This window comes from Sturnus vulgaris, chromosome Z (assembly GCF_052056855.1).
Source record: "Sturnus vulgaris isolate bStuVul1 chromosome Z, bStuVul1.hap1, whole genome shotgun sequence".
In the NCBI taxonomy this organism is placed as follows: Eukaryota; Metazoa; Chordata; class Aves; order Passeriformes; family Sturnidae; genus Sturnus; species Sturnus vulgaris.
This window is the reverse complement of record NC_142283.1, coordinates 62,310,294-62,333,846: the sequence shown is the minus strand read 5'-3', so window position 1 is coordinate 62,333,846 and position 23,553 is coordinate 62,310,294. Positions and strand designations below refer to the sequence as shown.

At 39.2% G+C, this 23,553-nt stretch overlaps 1 protein-coding gene across 2 annotated transcripts in view; it reads left to right on the top strand.

Annotated features, from left to right (window-relative positions):
• IPO11 (importin 11) overlaps window positions 1-23,553 on the top strand; it is an 87,486-nt gene that overhangs the window by 44,899 nt on the left and 19,034 nt on the right. For both annotated transcript variants that reach the window (XM_014881814.2, XM_088156541.1), the window contains exons 25-29: window positions 2,695-2,774; window positions 3,331-3,411; window positions 12,212-12,307; window positions 13,814-13,927; window positions 14,840-14,961. In XM_014881814.2, the coding sequence (XP_014737300.1) occupies window positions 2,695-2,774; window positions 3,331-3,411; window positions 12,212-12,307; window positions 13,814-13,927; window positions 14,840-14,961 (493 nt within the window). The remainder of the gene's footprint in view (window positions 1-2,694; window positions 2,775-3,330; window positions 3,412-12,211; window positions 12,308-13,813; window positions 13,928-14,839; window positions 14,962-23,553) is intronic.

Below are 23,553 nucleotides of genomic sequence, written 5' to 3'. Positions count from 1 at the left end.
CTCTGTTGAAATGTAATTGCTCTGTAGAGGGATTGCACAGTGTCTTTAATACATCTCTTGAAATGTATTAAATAATGCAGAATGGAGAAATTTCTGCACTGAGGCTGCTTAAAATGACAATTGAATCTGATACAATTTCAGGTTGGGAACATGGTCAAAATCTAGACATACCTGTTCCAAGAAGCAGCAAGTTTAATGTGCATGTGCTGTATTTGTAAAGTTACTGGCAAAAAACAGGTTACTGGAATTGGACTAACTCCTTTGATCCAAACAAAACTCAAAGGAGAGCATTAATGATTCAGAAAAATGTTTGATTTCAGGAAAACCTGGCAAGAGGATTGATTGTTTTTAAATGTAGTTAGTTCAACATAGATAATTCTGGAAATTTTTGCTAAACATTGGGCTGCAGGTGAGTGATGGAAGTTCTGTCATTTCCATGACATATGTCACACCTGTATTCATTTTGACCTGAAAGACAATTTTTGCTACACACATTTGATTACCTTTTATCAGTTATCACAGAATTAAAAGTTATGGAAAATTTAGTAGTACTTCCTGTTTATATGACCATTTATTTAGAATTTGTCTACTTGTTTCAGTGTCTAAAACTTCAAATATCATTGTATCCATTAAAGAAAAAAAACCACAAATGCAGACCTCTAAGGAGAATGTGATGTGTAACTCTAGTAATATGCTACTAAAGCTAAACTTATAGGTATCTTGGAATCTTTTGATGAGCATGTTGGATTGATAGGTGATCTCTTTTCAAGTCAAGAGACAAAAGTAATCATAATAAATGATTACTGGATATGACCTGAGTACTGACATATGAACGTACTCATGAATGCAAAGCTGTCCTATGGCCATCTCAAATGGAAGAACATGAACATTCTACCTAATGGGTGGGAAAAAAAAAGAAAATCTGCTGAACCTCCTGTCTTGGTATGAAAGACAGGTATTTGCTAAGAAAGGCAGGAGCCTCTCTTTGAAATGGAGAGTGTAAACCCCCCTCCCTCCAAATTATTATAATTTTGGAAATTAAGGCAAAGATATGAATAGGGATAGGAATAGGAGTTCTTTACTAATATGTCTAACAAGGCAAACTGCAGAAACAACACCAGCTATAAAAACTGACAACAGACCAGAGCAGTGTAGCTCAGTTCCAGTCCCTTTGGCCAAGGCCTCTCTCCCTGCGCTCAGTTCCCGGTGCTGGGGGCAGGGCAGGGCCCGCGCAGCTGAAGGCGCTGGGTGATGGCGGCAGCGCCCAGGGGGGAGAGGGATGGAGGAGCCGCTCCCCCCTCACGGTGTCGGCCGTGGTGCTCAGCAGAGTGCCCGGAGGTGGCAGACTGAAGTGGGAAGGCAGCAGTGCAGGGGTCGGACAGCAGCAGGGTGGGTCCCGGCGCTGGGATGGCGGGGATGGGGGCAGTGACGGCAGTCGTCCTCCTCCGACTCCGCGGGCAAAATGGGGCGAGACAGTGCCTCCCCTCTCCTCTTCTGGCGTTTTTTGGATCTCCCGGTTTTCCCCCCCCTTCCCCGTGCCATTAGGGCCTAGTCAACAGATTTCTTAGCATGACAATGGGGAGAATTCCATAGAGGGAAAAGGGAAAAAACCAACCCCCAACACCTCCCTAAAACTAAGCAGATGCTATAATGGAAAAGCAGCCGTGGTGATAACTGGTTTTGGGAGAAGTTTTTATATATAAATATCACTAGGTGTAAGCCACACTTTTGTACAGCTGCTTTCATCTAAGCCGTGAGAGACACATGAAATGTTGTCAAATGCTTGTTCCATCTGGTGAAGGAATTTTATTTAAAATTCATTTAAAGTATTTTCCTGTTGCCTCTCCATGATGATTTTATTAGGTATTTTAAAGATGATGGAGCTGAGGTCCATTTCTTTTAACAATAGTTTGTCTCCGTTTTAAGGAAATTTATCCCTTTGAGGTTTTTTGGTCTTTTGCCTTGTTTTTATACAATGTGGACTTTCTGCACTAGCATCAACATCCATGTGAAACTTTGAAACTTTTCATTTTGGTGTCAGTTCTGCTTGTACATGTTCCAGAGTAATTTTTTTTTCTTAAACAGTCCTACAGGTAGTGCCTGAGGATATATGTTTTTTTCTCTCTTCAAACTGCTGCTGTATATTATCCTCAGTGTGTATCTGTCTCTTAGACGGATATGCTCTCTTTACTGAAATACTCAAGCTATGCCCTACAGCTCAGTGTGTGTCAGCTCAATGCCATTTGATATGGCATCTGAGTCAGAAGAGCAGAACTGCAATCTTTATTTCATTCTTTCTGCTCAGCATTGACTGACTCAGTGTGAGAGAGACCATTTATCTATAATTGCAAGTCTCTAAAGTTTGTGTTTCATTTATTCTGTCTTTAATATCTTCTTTACTCAGCATTACACCCATACCTGACTTTGTTTGTTTTTTGTTTTTAGTTAGCACTAGCTTTTGAGGTTGTAGGATTTCTTGTGCTTCCATTTGAGCACGAGAGCTGTCATCCCACTTCTGTAATTGTCTCTGCAGGGAGAGAGAACTTGACTGGCACTGGATCTAAGATCTTTTTTCTACTTATTGGCATCTGGCATAACAAGCTGCAAGAGTAAAAAGACTTCTAGAAGCAAATCATCTTGGCTGTACTTCAGTTTGGTGGTCAGGTTATGATTGTAATTTCTGTTTTTTTCCAGAGCTGAGTTCAGAAAACCTCAAAAATTGCTTTAAGATCATCAATGCTTATATTTTCTTGTCATCATCTGAATTTTTGCAGGTATGTTGCCATTATATAAAGATCCATATTACCACTGCAGTTCCTTGCTGGCAAACTGGGTTTTTTTCTCATCTTGGAACATACCATACTCTTATTCATTTATGTGTATATAAACATATTGTTTTAATGTTAGCTCTTTATGGTGCACGCCCAGATTTGGGAAATACTATTATTTAGAATTAATGCTTTGCAGATTGATTTAGTAGCTTGATATCTGAAAAGGTCCTATGATGGGTAATAATAATTACTCTTACTATCCTACCAAATTAAAATTAAGAATATATGTTCCAGCAAGAGTTCAACTAGAGATACTATGCCTTGTTATCACACCTTATTCGTTAGAGAATGCTGAGATTGATTGTTTAAATGTTAAACACGCAACAAAATGCTTAGATTAGATTTTAATTAGTTTAGAATTATGAACATTTTAGCAGATACAATCTTTGAAGAGAAGCTAGGTCTTTAGGAATATATAGACCCTAAGGAATTGAGTTTTGAAATATATACAAATATATAAAATGCATTGCATGATATCTTCTTTTAAATTTTATTTCAGATGTATGGTGCTGACTTATGTCGGTCATTTTGTGAGCTTCTGAAGGACATAACTACTGAAGGTCAAGTTCAAGTTTTAAAGGTGCAGTATAATGAAAATAATATCCAGAGGCTCAGCTCTGTATATGTAATGTTTTCAAGTAGAATTTAGAACATGTAGAAGACAAATGTATTTAGCAGAATTTGACATGGGAGTTAAACCATCAGTGGTGGTTTAACTACTTATTTGAAGCCTGTTCATGTGTGTAGAGATCTAGTGAGTTAGAGCAAACTTTTCCAGTCTTTACTGAATGTGGTATGTATGTATATGGTCTCCATGACATTCCTTTGTGTACATACTTCCATTTGTACCAGACAGTTCAAACAGTCTTTGTTTGCCTTTGGCACAAGTTCCTATTGTAATGGCCATAACTGCTTAAATAAAGTTGCTAAAGGTTTTTCAGAGCACAGGAAAGTTATATTTTCACACGTGTGCTGGTTTGAAAGCAAAACCAGTGAGAGACTCCAAGTCAGTAATACAATTTAATAGGAAAAAAAGAGAGAAAATAAAATACATGCAATAATACAAAAGAAAAACCACCAACAGAGTCAGAATACAACCTGACACCCTGTCAGTCAGGGTGTTGGTAGCATTTTGGTATAAATGGTGGCTGCAGTCCTCCTGGATGACAGATGTGGTTCAGTTGAAGCAGTGCTCCTGTAGAAGGTGCAGTTTTCCTCTGAAGATCCAGCGATGATGTGGAAAAAGGTCCGACTTTCCTCTGGGATCCAGTGGAAAGGTCTGCCTTCGTGTCCCAAACCCCAGTTTTTTATCTAGGTAGGAAAGGCTTGGCTCCTGCCCCTGGCTGGGGCATCTCCCAATGGGATGATGTAATCTTATCAGTCACACAATGGGACTTAATGGCCCATTAACAGAAGATATCTTCTGGAGGAAGGATGGGTTGTGAAAAGATAACGATGATCATCCCCCTGATTTATCAGATGGCACATCAGCAGAGGATATCTCCCACAGAGATAAGGATCACCACCCCTCCCATATTTCAACAGATGGTGATAGAATACACATTTTTGCATTGTACCCCAGGACATAATCCACCCCTTATTCTATTACCATCTACATCATACCCAAACCAATACCCTCTTACAGATATATATAATGCAAAATGAAACCTTACATACAATTCTTACTTAAAATTAGGTCTCCTTGCGGTACACAATGGTTTCCCCATCTTTCTGCATTACCCACCAAGTGCAACCAGGTCCTTGAGCAAAAACAATCCCACAGATGGGTTTGCCTTTGCCTGTGGTGGGATTCATCCAAACAGTCTTTCCTAAAATACCTTTCATGTGTACCACAGGGACTTTGTCCCCATCCACTGTGTTCAGGGATTCAGAGTGGGCAGGACCGGCTCGATTGATGGACCCTTGGGTGTTAACCATCCAGGTGGCTTTGGCCAGGTTCATTTCCCAATTTCTGAAGGTTCCACCACCAAGTGCTTTCAAGGTAGTCTTAAGGAGCCGATTACACCGTTCAACTTTCCCGGCAGCTGGCGCATGGTAAGGGATATGATATATCCATTCAATACCATGTTGTTTGGCCCAGGTGTTGATAAGGCCGTTCTTGAAATGGGTTCCGTTGTCTGATTCAATTCTTTTAGGGGTACCATGCCTCCAAAGGACTTGTTTTTCTAGGCCCAAGATGGTGTTCTGGGCAGTAACATGAGGCACAGGGTAGGTTTCTAACCATTCTGTAGTTGCTTCCACCATGGTCAGTACGTAGGGCTTGCCCTGGCAGGTTTGGGGAAGGGTGATGTAGTCAATTTGCCAGGCTTCCCCATACCTGTACTTCGACCATCGTTCACCATACCACAGAGGCTTCACCCGCTTGGCCTGTTTGATTGCGGCACAGGTCTCGCAGTCGTGGATGACCTGTGAGATGCTGTCCATGGTAAGGTCCACCCCTCAGTCACAGGTCCATCGGTACGTTGCATCTCTCCCCTGATGACCAGAGGCATCATGGGCCCAATGAGCTAGGAATGATTCTCCCTTGTGCTGCCAGTCTAGATCCACCTGTGATACTTTCACTTTGGCAGCTCGGTCCACCTGCTTGTTGTTGTGATGTTCTTCATTAGCCCGGCTTTTGGGTACATGTGCATCCACATGTCGAACCTTTATGGTCAATTTCTCTACTCGGGCAGCAATGTCCTGCCAAATCTCAGCTGTCCATATGGGTTTCCCTCTGCGCTGCCAGTTGGCCTTTTTCCAGCGATCCAGCCAACCCCACAGAGCATTAGCTACCATCCATGAGTCAGTGCAGAGATAGAGCCTTGGCCACTTTTCTTGTTCAGCAATATCCAAAGCCAACTGGACGGCTTTTAGCTCTGCGACCTGACTCGATCCACCTTGTCCCTCGGTAGCTTGTGCAACTTGTCGTGTGGGGCTCCATACTGCAGCTTTCCATTTCCAGTTAGTGCCTACAATTCGGCAGGAACCATCAGTGAAGAGGGCATATTGTCTTTCAGTCTCCGGTAGCTCATTATATGGTGGGGCTTCCTCAGCATGTGCCACTTGCTCCTCTTCTTCTTCAGAAGTCCATCCAAAAGTCTCACCTTCAGGCCAGTTTGTAATTATTTCCAGAATCCCAGGGCGATTTGGATTCCCGATACGAGAGCACTGAGTGATGAGAGCAATCCACTTGCTCCATGTGGTGTCAGTGGCATGATGTGTGGAAGGCACCTTTCCCTTGAACATCCAGCCCAGCACTGGTAGTCGGGGTGCCAGGAGGAGTTGTGTTTCTGTGCCAATCACCTCTGAGGCAGCTTGAACTCCTTCACAGGCAGCCAAGATCTCCTTCTCTGTGGGAGTGTAGTTGGCTTCAGATCCTTTGTAGCTTTTGCTCCAGAATCCCAGTGGTTGACCCCGAGTCTCACCAGGCACCTGCTGCCAAAAGGCTCCAGGACAGACCATGGTTCCCGGCTGCAGAGTAGAGCACGTTCTTCACATCTGGTCCCGTCCTGACTGGGCCAAGGGCTACTGCATGAGCAATCTCCTGCTTGATCTGGGCGAAGGCTTGCTGCTGCTCAGGGCCCCAGTGGAAATCATTCTTCTTGCAGGTAACCAGGTAGAGAGGGCTCACAATCTGACTGTACTCAGGAATGTGCATTCTCCAAAAGCCTATGGCACCTAGGAAGGCTTGTGTTTCCTTCTTGTTGGTAGGTGGAGACATAGTGGTGATCTTATTAATTACCTCTGTTGGGATCTGACGACGTCCATCTTGCCACTTGACTCCTAGAAACTGAATTTCCTGAGCCGGTCCCTTAACTTTACTTCGCTTAATGGCAAAACCAGCTTTCAGCAGAATCTGGATAATCTCTCCTTTCTCAAAGACGTCCCCTGCTGTGCTCCCCCATACAATGATGTCATGGATATACTGTAGATGTTTGGAGGCCTCACCCTTCTCCAGTGCAGCCTGGATCAGCCCATGACAGATGGTGGGACTGTGCTTCCACCCCTGGGGCAGACGATTCCAGGTGTACTGCACGCCCCTCCAGGTGAAAGCAAGCTGAGGCCTGCATTCTGCTGCCAGAGGAATGGAGAAAAATGCATTGGCGATATCGATAGTGGCGTACCACTTTGCTGCCTTGGACTCCAGCTCGTACTGCAGTTCCAGCATGTCCGGCACAGCAGCGCTCAGCGGTGGAGTCACCTCATTCAATGCACGATAGTCCACTGTCAATCTCCATTCTCCTTCAGATTTACTCACAGGCGAGATGGGGCTGTTGAAGGGTGAGTGGGTTTTGCTGACCACCCCTTGGCTCTCCAGTTTACGGATCATTTCATGGATGGGAATCACCGAGTCTCTGTCAGTACTGTATTGCCGGCGGTGTACTGTTGTTCTGGCAATTGGTACCTGTTGCTCTTCAACTCTCAGTAGTCCCACAGCAGACTGCAAGACCAGGCAAGGTGTTCAGTTTTCTAATGTTGTCTGTCTCTACAGCAGCTATCCTGAAAGCCCAGCGATATCCTTTTGGGTCTTTGAAGTATCCATTTCTAAGATAGTCTATGCCAAGGATGCATGGGGCCCCTGGGCCAGTCATGATGGGGTGTTTCTGCCACCTGTTCCCAGTTAAACTCACTTTGGCCTCCACTACAGTCAGCTGCTGGGATCCTCCTGTTACCCCAGAAATAGAGATGGATTCTTCTCCTACATACTTTGATGGCATCAGAGTACACTAGGCGCCGGTGTCAACCAAAGCCTTATGTTTTTGTGGGTCGGATGTGCCAGGCCATCGGATCCACACAGTCCAATAGATCCGATTATCCCTCTGCTCTACCTGGCTAGAGGCAGGGCTCCTCTATTCCTGATCTTGGTACACATTGCTCTCTCCCTGTAAATAGGTTCTTGAGGTTCCTTCAAGAGGATTAGTCATATCATCATTCTGATACTGTCTGGAGTTCTGTACACGAGAGATTGGAGCAGCATTGACTCTAGATAAGCTTCTTGTGTTAGGTGTCCCTCTTTTCAGCTCACGTACCCGGGCTGCTAAGGAGGAGGTGGGTTTTCCATCCTAATGGCAGAAACTCTTGTTGGTTCTGGCGAGATCTGGTAGTTGTTTTCCTTAAGTTCTTTTTTTAGTTTCTGATGGCCCTCTTCAGTCAAGCTCTGGACTTGCTCCACCAGCCTTGTTTCCACAGGTGAGACATGGGTACGAAATGGGGCTGTGACAGTGTCCTCATAAATTCTTAGTTTATTGGCCAAAACGCCTACCATGTCCTCACCTTCCCTCCACTGCAGCATTGCCAGGTAACGGGAATACATCTCTGGTCCAAGCCGTGCAAATCTCAACCACATCTGTGACGTGTACTGGACACAGTCTGGGCTCTTAGGAAATCTCTCATCTTCTGAGAAAATGATTTCCAGCACGGCCAATTCCCTCAGGCATCAGATACCTTCTTCTATTGTGCTCCATTTTCCTTGGTGCACCTGGAGATCTTCTTTACAAAGGTATCTGTCCTTCACACTTGTCAGCAGTTGCTGCCAGAGGCTGAGAGTTTCTTGGGTTCTCCCAATCCCCTGGTCAATGACCACTTCCTGGGACAGAGATCCCAGTTGCCTGGCCTCACTTCCATCCAGAATGGTGTCATTGGCTGCAGCGTCCCAGATGCGGAGCAGCCAGGTCAGGATGGACTCATTTGTCTGGCGGGTGAATTCCCTCCGCAGGCCACGCAGCTCACCCAGGGATAGAGAGTGAGTGATGATCTCTGGCTCTGTCACTTCTGCTGGGTGTGAAGGTCCTGCCACGTCCTCGTCAGTCACTATGTGGACTGATTTGCTCTTTGATTTCTTCTTCTGAACGGGCGCAACTGCTACGGGTCTAGGCTGTTCTGGTGCAGTGATGGTTTGTGTGGAGATGCTGATGGCACTTCTGGCTTTTTCCTCCTCTGTGGCAGTCTGCGTAGACACAGACACTGTTGCTTTGTGTTTGGTTCTTCTCCTCTTTGTGACATTCTGTGCAGACGTGGACGAAGTTGATTTGTTTCTTTTTTCCTCTTCCTCAAGAATACGCTACAGTACACCATGTAGTGTTTTGTTTCTAAGCGTGTTGTAGGCTGTGCAGAGGAGACAAAGCTGAACTAACAAAAACATTATGCTGTCCTTGGCATCCAGTGGGAACTCAACATTTCCAAAAACTACTGTATCAGGCTGGAAAGATTGGAAAAAATCATTCTTTACCCCTCCCTCCAAGGGCTGAGTGTGATTGTTAAAACCCCGGATGTAGCAACCTAGACTAGGACAAGCAAACAAAGTCGAGTATATATTCCGAATTATGTTCATTGCCTCAGAGGTTATCATGCAGTGACATAATAGGCCAATAAAGCAATTTTTATACCATATCCTGGTCTACACAGGAGCATTACAGCTGGAAGACAGTTCCCCATGTGCGGAAAAATATAGAGAGCAAGATATAAAACCCATGTAAGCATGTTCAGAATCATGGCGAACACAAAATTGTAATACTGACTTTTCTCAGCACCCTTCGTGCCCCACGTTGGGTGCCAATAAATGTGTTAGTTTGAAAGTAAAACCAGTAAAACTTGGAGAGACTCCAAGTCAGTAATACAATTTAATAGGAAAAAAAGAGAGAAAATAAAATACATGCAATAATACAAAAGAAAAACCACCAACAGAGTCAGAATACAACCTGACACCCTGTCAGTCAGGGTGTTGGTAGCATTTTGGTATAAATGGTGGCTGCAGTCCTCCTGGATGACAGATGTGGTTCAGTTGAAGCAGTGCTCCTGTAGAAGGTGCAGTTTTCCTCCGACGATCCAGCGATGATGTGGAAAAGGTCCGACTTTCCTCTGGGATCCAGTAGAAAGGTCTGCCCTCGGGTCCCAAACCCCAGTTTTTTATCTAGGTGGGAAAGGCTTGGCTCCTGCCCCTGGCTGGGGCATCTCCCAATGGGATGATGTAATCTTATCAGTCACACAATGTGACTTAATGGCCCATTAACAGAAGATATCTTCTGGAGGAAGGATGGGTTGTGAAAAGATAACGATGATCATCCCCCTGATTTATCAGATGGCACATCAGCAGAGGATATCTCCCACAGAGATAAGGATCACCACCCCTCCCACATTTCAACAGATGGTGATAGAATACACATTTTTGCATTGTACCCCAGGACAACATGGCCTTCAAATGGTGTTGTAGAACTCATAAGCTTTTGAAATATTACTAACATTAATTTGAATATGTCTTTTGAAGAATTTCTGGAAACAAAGTTGGAATATACATCGAAAGATAACTGAGTAGTAGCTGTAGTGTGCTACTTCTAACATTTCCGGTGGTTGCACTAGCAGGGGGCTCTGTCTTGCTTATGAAAACTTGGACTTGAATTAAATTAATTGTAAGTGTGATGGAGGATATAAATTGGATCCCACCTGTCTCTTTGGTGGATTGCACAACTGCTTCCAGAATCCAGGACAGAAAACAAGTTGATACTCTTCCCTGTTTGTAGTTACTATTGTGAGGAGCTTAATACCTCTAGTTCTGAAATTTAAAATGTCAATTCCAGTCTATCAGTGGTATTATTTAAAGTCTATAGTTGGGCAAACGTTTTACGCAGCAGCTTTTAATCAGATTTCTAAAATGGAATTATACTGCTAATATGGAATAATTTATTCACTTGAGTCCCACTGTGGCCTTGCATTAGCTACAAGATTTGTCTAGTATACTTGGAACACTTTCCTAGTATGCCCTCTTGATTCCAGAGGGATAACTGAGCTATCATCCTTCTAAATATTTTTAGAAAAAGCAAAAATTTTGTCAGGCTTCACTTTGCTGACTTGTTAAACAAAACAAAACAAACACCAAAAAAAACCCCAAACAAAATCTAGATAAGCATTGGGAACAGAAACACCCGGAGGTGTTCTCTGCAGTAGTTTCCTACAAACAGCTTTGGCTGGATTGTAAATAGACATTACAACAGTAATTAAATTAATAAGGTTGAAAAATACTAATTTGGACTGATAAGACTATTTGTTGCAAGATTGCTGAGGCTTGATGTGACTTGATTTTCTAATTATCTAACACAGACAATAAAAGGTTTAAAAAGACTGTGGGAGCAAAGGAGTTGGCCAAAACTTCGAGTACTCAGATGAGTGGGGGAAGAGTTATGTTTTGTTTACCTTACCTTCCCTTACCCTTACCCTTACCCTTACCCTTACCCTTACCCTTACCCTTACCCTTACCCTTACCCTTACCCTTACCCTTACCCTTACCCTTACCCTTACCCTTACCCTTACCCTTACCCTTACCCTTACCCTTACCCTTACCCTTACCCTTACCCTTACCCTTACCCTTACCCTTACCCTTACCCTTACCCTTACCCTTACCCTTACCTTATTACCTCTTTTATACCTCTGCATATTAAAGGTCTACAAAATTGAGAGGCATTGAGAAAGGTCAAATGCTTAACACTTTCCCCAATGCAAAAAATAAAGTATTAAATGAAACTGTTGGGAACCAGATTCAAAAAGGAGAAAAATATTTAGGAGAGATTGGTCAAGAGCACAGAAGGGTTGATCCTTGTTGAAATTTCTTTGAGGTGGAAGTAAATGGAGATGAAGAGTGTTATGGCGAGGTACCTTTATGATACCTTTATGTGCTTTATAAATACATCAGTGTGTTCATGCATTTGGCATCACTGTCTACCTGGAAGTAGGAGTGAGAAGCCCTCAGCCCATTATTCTCACAGCTTCTTCACTTCTCTCTTAGTGCAAGGGTAGAGCACAAACATCTGGGCAAAAGAAAAACTGAAGAAGGCAGGAAAACAAGTTACTTTAGGCAACAACACATAAGGGAAGAAGAAAAAGAATAACAAAGGGTAAAGAGTTTAAACATTGGGAACCAGAGCGGGGTACCCAGAATAAGACCTCTGAGAACACACCTGCAGAGAGCTGGTAGGTCTTAAATAGTGGTTTCTCAAAAAAGTGGCATAACAAAGCTATGGAAATATGCTCTAAACTGCTGGTACTTCACCCTACCAACCACCTCAATCTGCTGCTTTTCCTGGAGCCATAACAAGGTCCTTTTTTCCAAACCATCTCATCAACTTTGCCTGGGTTTTGGGAAGGCTTGTGAGGTGCTTGGCTAGGTGGATTTCATTGACCTGTCAGTTTTCACTAGGTGCATTTATGCAGATCAGATTTGCAGAATATTTTACTGGAATATAGTTTCAGCAATCTGAGGTTTGCTGATATTTAATAGTACGCATCCTATGAGCACTTTATGTGTATACTAGTACACATGTTTTTAAAGCTTTGGTTAATATTGATAATGTACTTTACTAATGGCCTAATTTGCTTTTGTTCTTAAGGTTGTAGAAAATGTCCTGAAAGTCAACCCTGTGTTGGGTCCTCAAATGTTTCAACCCCTTCTGCCATCAGTATTCAGGGGGATTATAGATGGGGAGGTAAGGGTTACTTTAATTACTCTCTACTTTCCCTTTGGAAAATGACAGTGCCTTCCATTGTCTCCAGTTTTTTCGTATTGATGCTGTATTTTCTCTTGTTTTAGGAGCATGTGGTAGATTTTTGTCATCTAGTTTAGAAGTCTTTAAAAGTGACACAGCAGCACAAGAAAAAGCAACCTATCTATCACTTGTTTTGTCACGTACTGTTTTAATGTTTGTTTTAATAAAACAGCACAATTTTTATTCTGCTGTTCCACCATTCCTTCACTATCAACACTTTTAAGAGCTATTATTAGGCTTAGTTTAATCCTTAGTTGGTGTTGGAGTTTTTTGTTGGTTTTTTTTTTTTGTGAAGACACATACTATTCCTTTTTAATTGTACCTGGTCCAGAGAAAAGCAAATTGAACCGAGAGAAGATCAACTTGACCTTCTTATCCTAATTGGCATATCTAATATGAAGAGTTGAAGGGTGTGAGAATGGTTTGTGTGAGATAGTCTTTGAGATTTTGCTGGCTTACGTGCCTTAACTTCTTGCTTTTCTTTTGGTATTCAAATTTCTATGTTGGATGAAAATGAGTAAAATCAAATACACTTTAACTGTGTTGAACCTTTCAGTTCTAGCAGGAATCAGTGGGTGGAATTCTTCAAGCTTTTTGACTTCTTTGGTCAAAACCTTTGTTTTTTTTCCAGTTGAAGTCTTTCAAATATCAGTATGTGGCTCCAATTAGTGAGTTGAATTAAGACTTCCAGATTTAAGCCAAGTAATACTATATAGCAAAGTACTTTTTGCTGTTGAAAGCACAAAGATAGACAGTGGGTTATTAAAATGTCTTCTGATTTGAGGGTAAATAAATTCATTATACCCTATTCAGAATATATTAATCTGGGTTAGCATTTTCAGGTAAATGTTGGCATTTTGTTTTTCAAGTAGGCTATTTTACAAAATACAGCTATCTTGTTACTTGCTGAATTTAATATGAAAAAATCTATAGCTTCTTTTAAAAATAATAAAGATAATAAACTAATTAACTTATTACTGTATCCAGTTAATTTTGAGACACCTGCAGATTAGTCATTGGCAAATGTATTTTAGTTTCTATCTGAAAAAGTAACAACTTCAAAAATACTAAGTGTTCTTAATGTTACTGAAATTTTAAGCAGTAACTTGGAACCATAATCAATTTAAAAACTAATTTTTTAACAGTACAATAAACTGTTAGTTCTTTAAGATACAGGTTTTAAAAATAAAGTCACCTTGCAAATTGTCGTGGCTGTTTGGATGAAACTGACTTTGAAATTGCCATGGTTTTCATATTGTAAGGACTGAGAACTCTGGTGAAGATTGCTCACTCAGTCTTCTGTTCCTAGAGCCTCTTAAATTTAAAATTTAGTAAAAAGCATAAGGGATGCATACTAGTATTTTCTAGGTATTGCTGCTGTATGTTTCAAATATTTTCCTTTTACTTAAACTAAGCACCTTTTGTTTTGATTTATTTTTGTTTCAGAGATACCCAGTGGTGATGTCTACTTATCTGGGGATCATGGGTAGAGTTCTGCTACAAAATGCAAGGTTTTTTTCATTACTTTTGAGCCAGATGGCATGTGAATTGGGTCAGGAGGTAAGATTTATTGTTCTTCTGTGTCCTTTTGGGGTTTTTTGTGTCTTGGTATTTCAGCAGTGTTACATTAGGAAGTCTTGCTTTCTTTTGACCTGAAGAAACTTTCCTCTCTGTTATCCATGCTTGTTCCTGCTCAGTTAATCTTGAAATGGGGCTCTTCCCCCTCCTTTTCTCCTTTCCCTGAATACCTTATAACCTTATACCTTCTACGTATTGCCATAATTACTTGAAACATCCCATTAAAATTTTTATATATTCCTTAAATTCTCTTCTTGCTGCATCACACAATTAGCTGTGTAATTAGCCCCTTAGTTCACATGCCACTGTAGGGTGAGAATTTCTTTACCTGTGCCATCTTGATGGGTCTTGCAGGATGGATTATGTTCTAATCATTCTCCTGAGTTTCTGGAGTATGAGGTTCAGTGTGCTTCAGTTTCACTGCTGAAGTTACTTTTGCTACAGTGAGGATCTTTTGCTACAAGTGTTCTATTACATCTTTAAGTGAAATTTTAATCACCTGCTTTTCTGGGGTATAATGCAGTTTTCAAACAGAAAACAAGTTGTTTTTTTTTTTTAATTTGTCACTGTGTGGATAAAACAGAATAAGTCCATGTGCTTGGTTTCCATGCGATTGTTTGGGGAAAACTGAATAATTTGCTGTCCTTCTTATATGAAATACATTTCAAACATTTAGGTTATAAATAATGATATGGAGAGTTCAGGGCCTGGAAGCATTGTCATAGAAAATTTTTAAAATACCTGTTGCTTGTTACTTCTGTCAGGCATACAACTGTATGGTGTCTTTCCAAGACTAAATAATGTATTTAGTTGCTAGAAAAATTAAAGTAAGTTATTTTCTAAACACACTAATGTACTCATAACTGAAAAGGACTGTTGTGTTTCCCAATGCAGTTGGACCAAATACTTGGTAACATGATTGAAATGTGGGTTGATCGGATGGATAACATCACTCAGCCAGAGAGAAGAAAGCTTTCTGCTTTGGCATTGCTTTCTCTTCTGCCATCATTGAATGGGTAAGCAAATGTGTAATGCCTTAAATAAGAGTGCTGTAACGTCTCTGGGAATTGTTTTCAAAGTATTTCACAATTCTGCAGCTAAATATTCCAATATGAGTAGTTTTATTTACTCATTTTTCTCCCCCAGAAGAACCTTTACAAAGATAGAACTTCCATACTACATTATGTTAACTTATTTGGCTTTATAGCATTACAGTAACCTTTTGTTCCATTTCATAAAGTAAGAGTGAGGAACCAGTACTGCAGATTTTATTGTTGGTTCTCATATTAACTTAGAACTGTCTGCTTCTCTCATATGTGATTAAGTAGTTACTTTAGTTGACATGTTACTATTTTGGTGTCCCTTTCAGGGAACAGTGTTCAGTTTTCTTTCCTGTTGTAGGTGATCTGAACTTTCATCCTGGTTTTCGCCTTTATGGGATTAAATGGAAGAAAGAGTTGCTGTTAAAGACTGTGCTGTTGCTGTGAAACAGTTTTTGCACTATAGATTTTATATCAAGCAGATTTGACTATTAGCCTTTCAGTACCCATCATCATTGCTGGATATACATAGAAAATAAAAGTTTTAAATGAAAGTTCTGACTACACTGACTTCCAAGCTGTCAATACTAGAAGTCATGTATAACACATTTAGGTGAGAGTTCAGTCCATAGTTACCTTCAGATTTTTTGATCTGTTTGACATTCAGGAAGACAAGACTGCATTAGTTTACGTTTAGTCTGCTGGGTTTCCTGAGCAGTCCTTAAGTATTGTCTGTTGGGAATTTAGATGTTGTTCCCAAATCCTAAAAGCTAGGTTAGTATCTGTAGAAAATGTAGTGTCTGTCAAAGCTGTAGACTATGTAGTCACTATCTAAAAAACATAATCAGGGAACACGTAGGTGTAATTTAGAGGCTTCACTGCTTTTTATATGCACAGAAATTTTCCCTTTTTTTTGTCAGGTGGATAGTCAGGATAACCATCTTGCTAAAGGTGAACCAAGCAGCTGCTTCATGAAAGGTTTTTTTCCCAGTAAATTTAACAGTATTATGTTGTTTATAAGTATATTTGAAATGTTTTCTGAAGATATGTTAGCTGAAATTTAAGGTGCTGAACTACATCTGTCTTCCTGTGAAGTTTCTGTTAAAGAGAGGAAGGAAAAAAAGAAATTCCTTTAGATAACCGTGTTATTTTGAACTATGTTCAGCTGCTCCAGATTTCCTGCTGTAAAAGCCAATTATTTCTGGCAGTCTTTAACATAATAAAACCTTCTGCAAATGACAGCTTTATTTTTCAGTTACTCATATCATTTAAGAAAGCTGCTTCTCAAATAAAGAGTCTCTCTTTAGTGGACTTATTTGTGTCAAAGCTATGAAAATTTCACTTACACAATTGATAAACTGCCAAACTTACCTTCAGACAGAGTGTGTTAAATGCATTCTGTCAATTGATTTTTTTCTTTCACTAGAGTGATATGAGTCATTCTGGTTTTGCTGTATCTCAGGGATTATACTACATGGATTTCCTGCATCCTGTATCTATAGGCTTCTTCTGCAAGTCAGTTGCACAGTTGAAGCAAAAAAAAGTTTAAAAATATAATACAGTATTTAAACAAAGCATTTTGATTAATATAACTATTTTTAAGAAAAGCTAAAGTAACTGTTCCTGTTGGAATGCCTCACTAACTGGTTTCCCGATTAGGTTTTACTTTTGCTATCCAAGGTAAGTTCAAGATTTCTTAACTGCAGAGGCAGAACAGAATTTTGTCTTCTGTGGATGGCTGATGGGCTATCTTGGGAAGGCCAAGGTGAGGGTGAGATTCTTCCCTCAGCATGCTCAGTAGCAAGCTCAGATTTTCAAGGTTCTGCTATAAGGAAAGCAGGCATCTGTGCTGTGTCTAACACTTTCTGAGATTTTTTTTTCCTTTTGGAAAGAGAGGAAAGAGAGGGGGTAGACAAAAATAGTGAGAAGAAAATGAAGATAACATATATTCTCATTCTTCCCTCAGAGTTGTTTTATGGATGAAATGTTGGGGAAAGTATTAAACAGCGACCTTTTTTATTCTCCACGTAAACTCCATAGTATTACTTCATAGATTTAAATGTTTTTCTAGCTAGTGATCAGGTTTATAGTTATAAATATGTGGAACTCCAGACTTTTTGCATTTTAGGGGAAGGTAAAAACTTCATTATTAATTTAAAGCCAGTTTGACCACAAATAATTTTCTGTTTTGAGTACAGCACCTTTGACAGTGTCACGAGTGAAGGATGTTTGAGCAGATAAGACAGGATTCACTGCAGAGCGGTTGTTCACAGTGGCTCTTGGGCTGACTAGTAAGCAGGTTATAAAGTGAGAAGTTGTTAGCCGCATTGTAATTTTCTCATCTAGGCAGTACCATCCACAGACAGACATAATGGCATGCTTCTGGTTTCAGCAGTAGTGCTACATTTTATTCATGTATGCATGTCCTTCAATCTAGCATCCTGTTTATCTTCCCACAGCTGCACATCGTGTTAGTGGTTAGAAATTCATATTAAAAAAAGAACAATAAGTGCTGCTTTCCTGATTAGTGTGTTGCAGCACCTTTTCACAGAACAGTAATTTCCTGGTATTACTTAGGAGTTTGCCCAAATTAAATGCGATATAATTGTCTGCTTTTGCTATCCAAGTGCGGTCAATTAATGTTAGCATTTTTTTTGTGTTTGACAGATATATGCATTGGCAATATTTTCCATAATCTGTATTCTTACTGCCTGTTTATCACTCATCCATCCACATGGATTTCCATTAATTTATTTAAAATCTTACAATTTCATAAAATAGGTGAAAGACTTCTCTCTTTAAATTGTTGTATGTAACAGTGGGAACCAGTAACGTTCAGGCAGTAAGGACCCACTTGTGGAGTTACAGTGTCTCCATGTTCAGTATATGAGGAAAGCGTGGATAGACACACAGTAGCTCTAATGGGAATGGCTTTTTGAAAAACATGCAAGGACTTGAAATTTTTTGGAGGAAAATTTTATTTGTGCTAGAGTGTGAAGCATGGCATGTGACAGCAACCTGGATGAGTAAATTCACAAATGTTATGATTTTCCTGCTGTCATAGTTCAGTCATATTTGCTTGTTTACAACCTTAATGGCTTGTTTGTGAACATACAGCTGCAAAAGTACTCTTTGAGACTGAGTTGAGTTTTATTAGATGTGCCCCTGGTCCCTAAAATAGTGCCTAGTGAATATGGTCAATAGTAGCTTTCTACCTCTTATTGGTTGTGGAAAATATGTGGGCCTCCACCACTATGTAGGGTTCTGCATTCTGAGCTCTTCAGCATCCTTTGTAGTTCCTGATGCTAAAACAGCACTATGTCCCCTTCTCCTACCTATATCTATCTGTCTGTCTGGAAATAATTAGTTTGCTTATTGCAGTATGATGTCAGTACTACAGTGTCTTGGAATGTATTTTTCTGATGATATTGAAAGCTTTTAGTGATTTATTTAGCAAAGTAGATATCTATTTTATTCCTATGGTTACATGTATTTTAGTAGAACACAAACAACATTGAAAGATGCTGAACAGTGATAGGAACGTTTATTCTCGAATAAAGAAATGGAAACAGATTATGGAAAGATTATAGGGTCAATGATCAGCCTGGTTTGGGGTGGTACCTAACTGTACCCAAAGATAGCATTTGACACCATGTTGAAAGCTAAGCACTCCCCTTCTGCAGGTGAGTGTTATTTCTGCTGTGTCTGTAACTCTTGAATGGGAGATTGTCAAGTTTACTTTTACTTAAAGTCAGCTTTCCAAAACAGGCCACTAATTGTGGTCCTTGAGCATAGGCTCGTTTTTGGTAGACCTACCTGTGAGGAGTGGTACTCTTCTTAAGTAGAGGGGAGTCTACTGAGCTTAAAATATGAAGTATTTTAATTTATCTTTCATCATTTTAGTTTCTGGTACATGAATAGTTTTCATTTTACCCCTTTGAGTCAAATATGGTTATGTATTGTGAGGAAAGGGTTAAGAGATTCTCCAGGTTTCTAATCATTATGTAAATGAATGTCTGCTTTTCTTCATTGTGTATCAAGTTTGATATGTCAGCCAGTATGAGTTCTGCCAGTTAGATAATTGGCATTTTGTGAGTGTAAGTACTTACAGTATGCAATTATAAATCTTCATTAGGTTATTATAGTTTTGCCTCTGTAATTTTTAAAAATTACTTAGAAATTTTAATTTTCTCTCAAAAAGTTGTCTATATGTAATAATAGTAAATGGCAAGAAAGTGCCCAATAAAATGTCATGTTCTCCTCAGGATAGTTATGTCCTCATTTATAAAATCAGAATTTCTTGCATAATTACTTGTACATCATCCTTTCTTTATAGAGATGATACTCTGAAGCTATTTTATCTTCCCCTCCATTTTTTTTAATCTCTCTAGTTAAAGGTTTGCTCACCCATGCCTCTAATAGGCTATTAGTATTGAAAGGAACTCTTTAAATTATGATTTTGCAGTTGTCATCAGTGTTTGGCCTTGGATTTATTTAGCTTGCCTGACAGGTAACAGCGCAGTTTTAATAATAAGAATGAAAAATGTGGCTTTGATCTTAGTCTGACTATCAGAGTCTGCATATTCAGAAGGTTTCACAGAGCACTGCCAGCTTCTTTAATTGCACGTCACATTATGGCATTGGCAGAAGGATGCACTCATTAAACTTCCCTTGTTCACAGTCTCCATCAGTTTTTCTCCTACACTTGATTGCTACTCTGGACTGGTCAGGAGTATATTATCTTTTCCCCTAAGACCCTTAACCCTTGATTTCAAGGAAAAATGTACCAAGTGGTAGCAAGGAATTAAGTCAGTAATTGCAGCTAAACTGCTGCAAAAAATGAACTGCAGTCATAAGGGTTTGGTTGCTGCTGATATCTTGTTTTTGTTTATGGTCTATATAAAATATTTCAGAAGTCTTTCCTAAAACTATTGTAATTATGATTTACTGTAAAATTAAGATGTTAATTATATAAAAGACAGCAAAAGATAACAGACTAACTAGCTTCTTTCAGACTCTTTGCAATGTATAGTTTACATGTTTGCAAATTAGATACTGAATAAGTAGTGACTGAAGTATAGCATATTACTAAAAGTGTGTAAAAATCACAAGATTGTAACAAAAGTAAAAAGAACCCGAACCCAAAACATAGATTTATAGCTATTTTTGCACCTGGGTTTGTTTGAGCCGTTTTGGTACATCTGCTTATCTCTCTGTGCTGTGCACTGTGAAATCTGAGACTGCCAGAGAGTAGCTGAGATTTTTCAGTGACATTCTTTAACAGTGCCAGACTATTATGATAAGATACCAGAAGTGATAAACACCACAACCCATGTCATTACAAGACCTTCTGCAAATAAGTACTGTCTTGAGAAATGTTTCATATTCCAACAATTTAATGAGAAAGTGAGTATTTAAAACAAAACATCAGATTTTGATATTTAAGAAAAAGCCTAAGTATGAAGAAAGCTTATATTTTTAAGAAATAGCTTTTGTATTTTGTGTGTAGGTATTCTCTGTAGTAGTTGTTAAGAACTATTGAAGTTTTCTCTTTCTTTTAAATATTTGGAGCTATCAGTTGCTAATACCAAGTGTAGCCCATTCTGTCTCCTAAACTAGCAGGCAGAGTGTGGTTTTGCAATTGAGTTTAGTTTTGATTAAATTTCTAGAAGTTGAAATTTGGGAAATTAATTTAAGTTATTTGGGCCTTTTGATTTGAATTGCATTCATATTGAGTACATTAATACTTTCATAGTTTGAACAGAATTGCTAAATACTGCAGTGAAAAGTAAAGGCTAAAGCTATAGTGTTATTGTCAGCATGTCACATCTGTGCATTACATTCATGACCAACCTTTTTTATGTTACTGTTTTGTTCACAAACTTAGTGGTTGCTCCATAGAAGACTTAGATTTCTGAATAAAGAGAAGAAGTTAATTCTAACCATTTCTCTAAGTGAGCTTTTAGTTTCATGAGAGTTTTCTATCATGTTATTTTACTGGGGTGTAAGATCAAATTAGGTTTATAGAATGGAAACCTATTTTCCTATTCTCAATGGGAAAAATAATTCTGTAGTTTTCATGCTGTGGAAGAGAAATTTTCAGTAAATGGAGCAGCAAGTCAGGATTCTTACTGAAACAGAAATATGAAATACTAGAAGGAATTGCAATATTTGAGACAATCAGGAATGTTTAGATAAATTAAATAATGAGAAAAACAGAAAAGTGCTTTGGGATCTGATCAGTTAATAAGGTATCAACAGTTCACCTGCCTACTGCTTGTTAATTAAATGTTGATGTCTGGGCTGCCTAAGCAGTAGTTTAGTTCCTGAATTGCTTTGATTTGTGGTCATATCTAGAGATCATGTGGGCAGAAGGAAGTAGGTATTAGAAAAAATCAAGTTGTACAATAGCCTACCTGTGGAAAATAAAAGTAGAATAAAGCCCTGCAAGAGCAGATGGTTGCTGAATACACAATGGGAGGGCAATAAATTATAAACTTCAAATAATAATTACAGTGCTAAAAATTGGTTGTCCTAGTTTGTGGGCTTTATTGCAGAGATTGAGAATGAATTGACTTTAGACCCTGTTTTTGGACTTGTTACGTGTTTTCTGCTATACATAAGTGAAATTCGGATGACTAGTTTGTGCTACCTAATGTTCATTATATTGGCTTTAATATAACATCTTTCAATTACTTTGACCTGTCATTTTATGCACAATTTGACAAATTGCTGTTACTCAGGCTTCATGCTTGTATTTACAAGGAGTCATTGTTGAACTAGATTTTAATGTTAAAAAGCCAATAGCATTAATAACTTCATCGATATTAGTATATTAAGATAAAATTCATTTGTGGGTTCAAAAATAATTTTTTCTGTTACCATGTGAAGCTGTATTCAGGTACAAACCTAGTAGTTTTCTTGCTGCAGAAGAAAATTTGCAGTGAATAAAATATGAGAGCTGCCTAAGCTTGTTAGTGTTTCCTGTGTTTCTTTCATACAGTTTTCAAAAGGTAATGGATTTTATTGTTTAAGGATGAGCCAGTTTAAGAAATGCTGATCCAAGTTACACAGTATCCCACCCAGTTTTTTTATAATTTTCCCCAAAATGGTATCATTTATGTGGCACAGAATTTTGTGTCTTGTTCCTAACAGATACTGCTTTCAGATACTTTAGCAATATGTAATATTAATGAAATAATAGCTCTAAATAACATTGCAATGAGATCTGCAAGTCTTCAGGTGCAGTATTGACAAAGTGTAAAAGCGGGCTTTCTCTAGATTTCCTAGTGCAGAATGGAAGGAGCCATGATCTGGATTAAGATTTTTTTTCCCCCCCATTTTGGGCATGGGATTTAGCCGTCAGAAGATTCCTCAGTGTGCTCAGAACCACAGTAGAGCTGAGGTTCAAGCAAAAATTTTGTGAATATTCATAAGGTACTTTCAGTGCAAGACCACAGAGACATTCAGCCACTTACTGGTCGTCAGCTTTCTTTTATCTGATCACTGTTCCACTGATTCCTCTAAATTTTGGTGCTATCTGATATACTGTACAGAGCTTCATTAATTCCTTTAGTTTTTCAAAATGTGTTGCTTCTGACATTTTGCAAAAAGAGAGCTCTATGAACATTTGCCTTTTAAAACTTTTTTAAAAATTGACTTACTTCTTGCAGCTGTTAAGGATCGTTCTATACAGCACACCTTGGAAGAATAATTTTTTGTTGTTGTTTTTTTTTTTTTTTAACCCATATAGGTTTCAATATAAAGAGACTAGAGGTAATGAAGTTTAGGTAGAAGATAATTTCCTGTTTGAAGTAACTTTCCATTTTTGGCCATTTATGATTTTCTCCTCATCTGACTCTATTGATAATCTTTTTCCGTTACTCTTACTGCTCTGTCCTCCACATTCAGGGTACTTCACCAACCTTCCTATGAACTATACAGGATTTTCCTTTTAAGTAAATGGCATGACATTTTATTTTACTTTTCTCTATATCAACTATTATGTTAAATACTGTGAAAAAATACAAGTGTGAAAATAAATATTCAGATCTGAAGAAGAATTGGTTTTCCTGTTGATCTGTTGGTCTCAGCAAAAAAGGAACAAATGCAGTCCTAATTCTGCACTGTAATTTATACAGCTTTGTCTAAAATGGCCCATGGACCAATTTTACTTACTATTTTCTTATTTTAGATTAGATATTTGGAAGAAATCTGCTTCAAAAGCATGTCCTTGTCTATTCTGCTTCCCTTCCTCATGTGTGTCCTGGATTTCAGATTGGATTATATAGACAAAGATATTTGTGTTACGTTTTGCCACTTATGTGAACTCATGCTTCCTGTGTGAGATCACTGTAGCTGAAGGGACTTGATGTTCCTGCTGTTACACCTCTTTTTCGGGTATGGCTACTTGGTGGGCTTTGTCATCTTTCTTTTGCTGAGCAGAAGGCCTTGTTGCAGTAAAATCATGCGGGTTTAGTTGCTATTTGTAGGCTTAATCTCCCCTTCCCCCTTTGATGATGTGACTGAGCTTTGCAAGTATTTCTTCCCTGTGATGGATAAACTGAG